Raw genomic sequence first — 8,975 nt, 5'->3', positions numbered from 1 at the left:
GCTTTGTGACGTCATATTTGAGGGGGGGTCTGACTTTTTGTGACGCCATGTGACGAGGGGGTGGGGGTCAAAAATTGTTCAAAATCGCGTGACGTCATTTATGGACGGCCCCTAACAGCTATTTTCATTGGAGTATATGACAGGTGAGGCTCTGCCTCGCCTGCCTCCCCTGACCGCACGTCCCTGCTATAGCAGTGTCTAGTAGTATGTATGTACGCTGAATTTCTTTGGCACCGTACGTAGCCAACCTCGCTAATGGGAGGTGCGGGGGAAGGACAACAAACTAAAGACAACAACAACAACAGTAGCAGCAGCTGTAACGAGAGGAGTGCCGTGCGCTGTGCACAGAGACCTTGCGCTTGCTGGGAGCTGCCCTCGCGTGAGACTCTCCCACGGTGGCCCAGCGTGAAGCAGCCCCCTTGCCTCCTCCTGCGTGAACACACGCACACACGTGAACACACGCACGCACGTGAACACACGCACGCACGTGAACACACGCACGCACGTGAACACACGCACGCACGTGAACACACGCACACACGTGAACACACGCACACACGTGAACACACACACACGTGAACACACGCACGCACGTGAACACAAGCACGCACGTGAACACACACACGTGAACACACGTGTGAACACACGGATACGCATGAACATATGCAAGGACAAAGATCCCCCGTATAGCCTTAACAGACTGTAGGGGCAAGTGCTGTTAGTGAGCACCTATGAAGGCCAGAACGGTACACGAGGGGGTGGGTGGCCAGCACCACGCCCGACCGTCTTTGTCTCCTCAGTGGTGATGTTTACACACCGCACCAGGTACTCATTTGAGGCTGAGCCGACATAGGGGAGGCCCAGGACCAGTTCAAATAATCGTCACTGGTGTTGACCGTGAGCGGGAATCGAACCCGGGTCGCCGGGTTCATAGCACAGCGCGCTAACCGCTACACTACCGCTCCCCATATGCACACGCGTTAACACACGCACACACGTGTGAACACACGGAAATGCATTAACACACACACACGTGTGAACACACCCACACGCGTATTTACGCATGCAAACATTTACTCACTCACATATTTACCAAAAAGTCAATGATCTCCCCTGTGCCGCCTTAACAGACTGTTGTCACAGGACAGAACCAGGTGCCATGCCATGGGTTGACTGTTGTGCCAGGCTAGGTGCAGAAGGTCACGAGACGGACCCTGCAGGTGCCATGGGTTTACTGAGATGACTGCCAGATGCACCACCTGTGCCCACGACTGTGCCAACTCGGTCCACAATTAAAAAGATGCCCCGTGTAGCCTTCACAGACTGTTGCGGTCAAGTGCTGTCAGCAAGCAGCATCTACGAAGGCCAGCACGGCACACGGGGGGATGGGCAGCTAGCAACACGCCCGACCGTCTTTGTCTCCCCGGTTGTGATGTTTACTACACACCACTGCACCGGGTACTCATTTTGACGCTGAATCAACCTAGGGGAGGCTCAGGACCGGTTCGGATCGTCGTCACTGGTGTTGGCCGTGAGCGGGCATTTAACTTGGTTCCGCTGGTGATTACAACCAGCTTCATCAAGCGAGTCTACAGGGTTCTCTGCATGAGTCTACAGGGGGTCTCTGTGTGAGTCTACAGGGGGTCTCTGTGTGAGTCTACAGGGGTCTCTGCGTGAGTCTACAGGGGGTCTCTGTGAGTCTACAGGGGTCTCTCTGTGAGTCTACAGGGGGTCTCTGTGTGAGTCGACACGGGGTTTCTGTGTGAGTCTACAGGGGGTCTCTGCGTGAGTCTACAGGGGGTCTCTGTGTGAGTCTACAGGGGGTCTCTGTGTGAGTCTACAGGGGGTCTCTGCGTGAGTCTACAGGGGTCTCTGCGTGAGTCTACAGGGGGTCTCTGCGTGAGTCTACAGGAGTCTCTGTGTGAGTCTACAGGGGGTCTCTGTGTGAGTCTACAGGGGGTCTCTGCATGAGTCTACAGGGGTCTCTGCATGAGTCTACAGGGGTCTCTGCATGAGTCTACAGGGGGTCTCTGCGTGAGTCTACAGGGGGTCTCTGCGTGAGTCTACAGGGGTCTCTGCATGAGTCTACAGGGGGTCTCTGCGTGAGTCTACAGGGGGTCTCTGTGTGAGTCTACAGGGGGTCTCTATGTGAGTCTACAGGGGTCTCTGTGTGAGTCTACATGGGGTCTCTGTGTGAGTCTACAGGAGGTATCTGTGTGAGTCTACAGGGGGTCTCTGTGTAAGTCTACAGGAGGTCTCTGTGTGAGTCTACATGGGTCTCTGTGTGAGTCTGCAGGGGTCTCTATGTGAGTCTACAGGGGGTCTCTGTGTGAGTCTACAGGGGGTGTCTGTGTGAGTCTACAGGGGGTCTCTGTGTGAGTCTACAGGGGGTCTCTGTGTAAGTCTACAGGGGGTCTCTGCGTGAGTCTACAGTGGGTCTCTGTGTGAGTCTACAGTGGGTCTACAGGGGGTCTCTGTGTAAGTCTACAGGGGGTCTCTGCACGGTCTGCAAGCGCCCTTTTACGTTTGCCTCCGCCTCTTCGTCCTCCGTGCATCGCCACCTCCTTCCTCTTCCTCCTCCCCGTCCACTCCTCGTCGGAGTCGCTCGACCGCCCGCACTCCGCTCCATTCCCCCTCGCCCTGCGCTTGCCGCGTGCGCGCATGAACTCGGGCTGGGCCGGGTTCATCCCTGCGCAAGGAGACAGGCGGTCATTGTTATTTGGACGTATTGGCGGTACACCGGTGCAGCATAGCAACACAACGGGTCCTCGTAACACAGTCCTGATGATGTGATTACTATCAGAGCGTGTTTGTTTGCGTGTTCAACACAAGTACGCGTGGTTAATGCAGTAACTTGATTCCTTGCAAAAAGGAATCATCTATTTGGTGTGTGAACATCTTAACAGCTCCTGTTTTATTGCCAGAAAGGGTAAAACCGATTCCTATTTTTTATACTTTGATTCTGGCAAAAAGGTCCAATGATATAGCTACTCACCCCGAGCTATAAATGCTCTTGACACTGCATTGTCTTTGTACTGGTCGCCTTTTGGTGTTGTTCTCTGGTCTGACACTGGTGAGACTAGGCCATGAAGAAGGCTGTCTCTGGGGTAGACCAATCAGTATCAAAGACAATGATTAAATGTTATCAGAGAGTGTTTGTTTGCAGTGTTCAGTACGCGTGGTTAATGCAGTAACCTGATTCCTTGCAAAAGCTATAATCTATTTGGTGTTTGAACATCTTAACACCTCCTGTTTCATTCCCATAAAGAGTAAAACCGATTCTTATTTTTCATAGTCCCGACGATGTCGCCGTTGCCCCTTGAGTGAGCTGCAGGACTCTCCATCAGAAGTTGCACTCAGATTCAGCAGCCGCGTCCCCCATTCCGAACGTGCGGTGGCGACACCACGAGTCGTATCGAGGCACCGTCCGACCGAGTCTCTAGGGGCACGAGGAGTCCAATCTTGCCACTGGAGCACGGAGCAGCCGATCGTCATCAGACTGGGCGCCGCTGTACGGCAACAGACTGCGAAGCTTCGTGTTCAGTGCTGCTCATGTCACGTTCCGTCTTCCCACCGCTTTGGCATCACGACAACTGATTTTGACGCACCACCACCACCCCAAAATATCCTTCTGTCTGGGGTCTCGAATCGCGAGGAAATAAATAACTTTTGCCAAAAATGTGATGATTATTTCATACAGCGCAACGGTGTACCGCTACTACGTTCATTTATATTATTTGGCTGCTACAATAACCCCAAGCAATACAGTAAACACGATAGGAGTGCAAAGTATAGAAAAGGTAAACAAATTACACACACACAAAAGAATTTTTTTTGTAAATATTCTTTGGTTCTTTCGGCAAAGTCACGTAGATAGAAAAATAAAGTGAATAAAAATAATCAAAAACCACAAAAAGTTCATCCTCACTGCTGTTGCTGACTGGTATCTTAGCGCTTTTGAGGGTTGCAGCAATTTCAGATCTTGTAACGTCTGCAGCGATGCGCCCCAAACCCTTAAGAGCGACATCGACCTGGGCAATAACGTCATCCACTGGAATGTGTTTGGGGGTGACTAAGAAGTTCAACCCTTTAGCCAAAACCGACTCTAGACCATCGCACATTGGGCTATTACTCAGATTAATAACAACCTTGTCAACGTCTAACCTTTTAACGTGTGGATCTGGTTTCTTGTTAGAAAGGAGGTTGAACTCGAAAATCAGATCTTTACATTTCGCTGACATTGTAGTGGCTGATTAAGCGGTCATGTTATCTACATGTTCCCAATCAGATGTCGACATTTTTCCCATCAATGTTAAGTGTGATTTCAAGAGTGTCTTGTCTACATGATCTAGTTCAGTATGGAGCAGTCTAATTCTCTCTGAGATCAGGGCCAAGCTCGCCCTGAACAAAATTCGTCTGGCATTGGAAGATGTGACTGCAGCAGAAATCAGTGTCAATGAGATCGGTATTACGTTAGAGTCACGGCATCTCTTCAGAAATGTGAGTGACTCGATCAGATGAACTTTCTTGTCACGGAGATTGTTAAAAGATCTCATGGTTATGTGGAAACCCTCCCAATAGAGGCAGTTCAAATGATACAAATTAAGTGAATAAAAAATTATAAAAATAAGACACTAATTAGACTGCTCCATTAAAAAACACTAATGTATACATTTCAATTTAAAGCTTTCGTGACTGCAGGGATTCATCTTCTTGGTTCTTTCGGTAAAGTCACGTAGAAGGGAAATAATAAAATATTAAAAAGAAAACATTAAAATTGTATTTTAATAATTGTATTTTATGTTTTTTTTTTCCCTTCTATGTGACTTTACCGAAAGAACCAAGAAGACTAATTTATAACTCAAAAGTTTTGATTATACATGAGTGCTTTATCATTTTTATTATTCACTTTATTTTTATTTTAGTTTTTCTATCTACGTCACTTTATCGAAAGAACCAAAGAATATGAATTCCTGCAGTCACGAAAGTTTTAAGTCAAAATAAACTATTTTTGTAAATGTTGTGGGTTTACTCTCCAACATTATGAATCCGTAGGTAAAAAATAAAATTTAAATTAATAAAAGTACTTTTATAAATTTTAATTTTACTTTGATTAATTTTTATTTTATTTTTTACCTACGTGACTAGAATTATGAATCCGATGAGCTATGAAGCTCTTTTTCATAGATGTCCCATAGGGGGCACGGGGTCAGAAAGTTACAACACAAAACACAAACACGATAGGCGTGCAAAGTAGAGGAAAGGTAAACAAATCATTAAACTAAAACTAAATCTATTTTTACTTCACCAGGTGAAGTCCACTGAGCTATTGGCTCCTTCTTCAGAAGCGACCTGGCTGCCACAAATGACAGCTCAACCAAGTGGCTTACCACGTGGACATTTATAGCAGCAGACAAATACTCTAAACGCGTGATGTTGATTCTACAAGTGGAGCAAAAACCGGAGGACCGGGCTCTAACCCACGACCTCCTGTAGACCATGAGAGGTAGTTAACATCTCACCGGGGAGAGACACACGCAGACTCCAGATATATGACAGGCATCGTCAGGGTCGCCATCGAACCCACGACCTCCTGTATACCAGGCGAGGTAGTTAACATCTCACCAGGGAGAGACACACGCAGACTCCAGATATATGACAGGCATCGTCAGGGTCGGGAACGAACCCACGACCTCCTGTAGACCAGGCGAGGTAGTTAATATCTCACCAGGGAGAGACACACGCAGACTCCAGATATATGACAGGCATCGTCAGGGTCGCCATCGAACCCACGACCTCATGTAGACCAGGCGAGTTAGTTAACATCTCGCCATCATGGCGCCCCATGCATGCCACTCTGCTACGACGTCTTGGTCTCATCATTATAATCACTGCGACAATTAGTTTAGTTGCGAAGAGGCTCGGCCTGCCGTACCCACCGAGGTTCAGCAGGACGGCGTGGTTCTGCTTGATGTTCCTGTAGCGCCGCTTCTCGCACTCGGCCAGATCGCTCCACTCGGCCTTGGTGAAGAAGCCTCTGATGTCTCGGAAGTCGCCCATCTCCTGCTGCTGCTGAGGCGCAGAGACACGGAGGGACGAGACGCGGACGACGGTCAGACGCAGTCACGGAGATGGAGTCACACGGAGACAGAGTCACAGGGAGACAGAGTCACACGGAGACAGAGTCACACGGAGACACAGTCACACGGAGACACAGTCACACTGAGACAGAGTCACACTGAGACAGAGTCACACGGAGACAGAGTCACAGGGAGACAGAGTCACACGGAGACAGAGTCACAGGGAGACAGAGTCACACGGAGACAGAGTCACACGGAGACAGAGTCACAGGGAGACAGAGTCACACTGAGACAGAGTCACAGGGAGACAGAGTCACACGGAGACAGAGTCACAGGGAGACAGAGTCACACTGAGACAGAGTCACACGGAGACAGAGTCACACGGAGACAGAGTCACAGGGAGACAGAGTCACACGGAGACAGAGTCACACGGAGACAGAGTCACAGGGAGACAGAGTCACACTGAGACAGAGTCACACGGAGACAGAGTCACACGGAGACAGAGTCACAGGGAGACAGAGTCACACGGAGACAGAGTCACAGGGAGACAGAGTCACACTGAGACAGAGTCACACGGAGACAGAGTCACAGGGAGACAGAGTCACAGGGAGACAGAGTCACACGGAGACAGAGTCACAGGGATACGAGACTAAGATCCCCCGTGTGGCCTTAACAGACTGTCGGGTCAAGCGCTGTGAGCGAGTAGCGGCGCCTATGAAGGCCGGAACGACACACGAGGGGGGGGTGGGTGGCCAGCACCACGCCCGGCCGCCTTTGTCTCCCCAGTGGCGATGTTCACTACACACCGCTACACCAGGAACTCATTTGAGGCCGAGTCGACCTAGGGGATGAGGCCCAGGACCGGTTCAGAAAATCGTCACCGGTGAGGTAACTTTACCTCAGATGAGGTAACTTCACTTCATGCGAGGTAACATTACATTAGGTGAAGTAAAATTACTTCAGGTGAGGTAACTTTTCCTTTACCTCATGCGAGGTAAGTTACCTCGCGGGAGGTAACATTACCTCAGGTAAATGTAGCATTTGTAGGGGTCGCTAGCCCCCGAAATCCCTCCCTCGATAATGCTAACGGCCGGGCTAGCATCATCAATCGCCCCCCCGCTGCTAAGCGAACCGCTGCTAAGTTCCTCACCCATGGTGTGGGAGCCGTCGCCCGAGGGTTCCACTCCACCGCGGGTCCGCGTAGCAGGCATGGTTAATTACGTACGCGCACACCCCCACACACAGCTCTGTACGGCACTCACTCTTGCGCTTCTCTGCGCCGCGCTGGCCGCTCACGTTACAATCGCGCACCTGGGGTACGCCGATTACACACGCCGCGAGCTTACGCACACACAGTACCACACGCGTCCCCACACGCAACCCGCGCGCTCAGCTCCGCGCAGCGCTCACTCACGTGGCGAACCACTGTGCACACAGCGCCCCCACACGCTCACACTGCACGACAAGATCACGCGAGACCACGCTTCGCTATTAATGATTTATTATATGCCACCTGCGAATTGATGTTGAATCAGTGAGTCGACGAGGCTGGCCTATTCCACTAAACCTGTACCTATTCCCTATTTATCGGCTATGATTCTAATTCCCCTTCTTACTCACTGTTAAGTGTCCACGGCGGTCCGCTGATCCTTCTGTTAACCGCGTGCCTCGGTGCGTCGCACGGACGTTCGGGTCGCTGGCTCGAGCTGCGTCTGGTCGCCTGGCGCTGGAGTAAGAGAGCGATTTCCCCTCTGCGCTCCTCTATTTATCCTCCCTACCTCCAAAGGGGATGCTGCGCTGAACAATGGGCTCGTGCACCCCAAGCCCGCGCACGGCAGTCCCCAGGCGCTGTTGATATGCTAATCAGTGTGCTGCGTGCAAGGCGTAAATCCTAATTACTCCCTTACCCTTCCTAACAATGGGGCCTGCGCGCTCAAGCGCAATTATCCCAACCCTCCATGACTATGCGCAACAGCCCCTGTGACCCCGCTATTCATGCTGTCCCGTGCCTCCCCTGCTTGCCCCGTCGACTCGTGGGGGTGTGTGTGGGGGGAAATGCGCCTCAACCGCGGTGGCCGAATGCCCCACGCCGCGACCATACCATATTAAGGCCGGCAGCAGCGCCGCGGTACCACGTAGCACGGGGGAGGTCATCCAATTCCCTGATCGCCGGAAACCGTGAGAATTAATCCCGATAAGGGTCTCTCGGATAAAAACCGGTCGATCGGGTAACCTTCCCTTCCAGCTCTATGGGGGGGGGGGGGGGGGATGCGTGCGGGTGTGTGCTTATGTGGGGCGGGTGATTGGGGGCAGTGCGGTGGGGGAAGCCGGGCGGCTCCCTGGCTCGGCAGAGCGGCCCCGTCGCTGTGGCACCACACATTACTTGATGTTATCCTAACGTATTCACATCACTTCAGCTAATGACCCTATCGTAATATTCTCACGTAGTTAAATCGGTAAACACAATTATCGCGTGATTATTACCTCAGGGTAAGGTAATCGAAATGCAATGGAAGGCGAGGTAACTTTACCTCAGGCAAGGTAACATCACCTCAGGTAAATGTAACATTACTTGAGGTAATCCGAACGTATTCACATCACTTCAGCTAATGTTCATATCTTTACGCTAATATCGTAATATCGTCACGTGGTTAAATCGTTAAACACAACGCTCGCGTGACGTCACCACCTCAGTGTCGAGCCGTCGACACTTCACGCGGCAGCCTCGAAGTGCACCCAGCCTGGCACAGGCGCCGTGGTGACGTCACCGTCACTCAGTGGCCAATGGCGGCGGTTGGTGGTGGGGGGGAGTGGGGGGGAGTGGGGGGTGGGGGTGGGGGGGGAATGGCGGTTGGGGGAGTGGGGGGGAGGGGCATCGGGGGTGGGGGTGAGTGG

General features: G+C 51.4%; 1 protein-coding gene across 2 annotated transcripts; it reads right to left on the bottom strand.

The window, feature by feature from the left end:
• Positions 1 to 2,147: 2,147 nt before the first annotated feature.
• Positions 2,148 to 8,697, bottom strand: LOC133359810 (histone-lysine N-methyltransferase PRDM7-like). 2 transcript variants are annotated; one of them, XM_061578344.1, is made up of 3 exons: positions 8,612 to 8,697; positions 5,940 to 6,069; positions 2,148 to 2,689 (listed from the first exon to the last, which is right to left on the bottom strand). In XM_061578344.1, exons 2-3 carry the CDS (start codon positions 6,058 to 6,060, stop codon positions 2,451 to 2,453), a joined length of 360 nt encoding a protein of 119 aa, XP_061434328.1. In that variant the 5' UTR covers positions 6,061 to 6,069; positions 8,612 to 8,697; the 3' UTR covers positions 2,148 to 2,450. The 2 variants fall into 2 exon arrangements, with proteins under 2 accessions (XP_061434328.1, XP_061434329.1); XM_061578345.1 differs by lacking the exon at positions 8,612 to 8,697 and having other exon boundaries at positions 5,940 to 6,070.
• Between the last annotated feature and the right edge of the window lie 278 nt (positions 8,698 to 8,975).

The sequence above is a fragment of the Lethenteron reissneri genome, chromosome 66 (genome assembly GCF_015708825.2).
Source record: "Lethenteron reissneri isolate LAM-NWPU_2019-01 chromosome 66, ASM1570882v1, whole genome shotgun sequence".
NCBI lineage: Eukaryota > Metazoa > Chordata > Hyperoartia > Petromyzontiformes > Petromyzontidae > Lethenteron > Lethenteron reissneri.
Note: the sequence above shows the minus strand (reverse complement) of the source record. Positions and strands in the feature narration are given on the sequence as shown.

What these genes read in the sequence shown, in the direction of transcription:
- LOC133359810 (XM_061578344.1), bottom strand. Translation starts at nt 6,060, where the DNA reads ATGGGCGACTTCCGAGACATCAGAGGCTTCTTCACCAAGGCCGAGTGG. An exon ending in CGCCGTCCTGCTGAACCTCG is followed by an intron (nt 2,690 to 5,939) that starts GTGGGTACGGCA and finishes CTCCTTGCGCAG; the next exon opens with GGATGAACCCGGCCCAGCCC.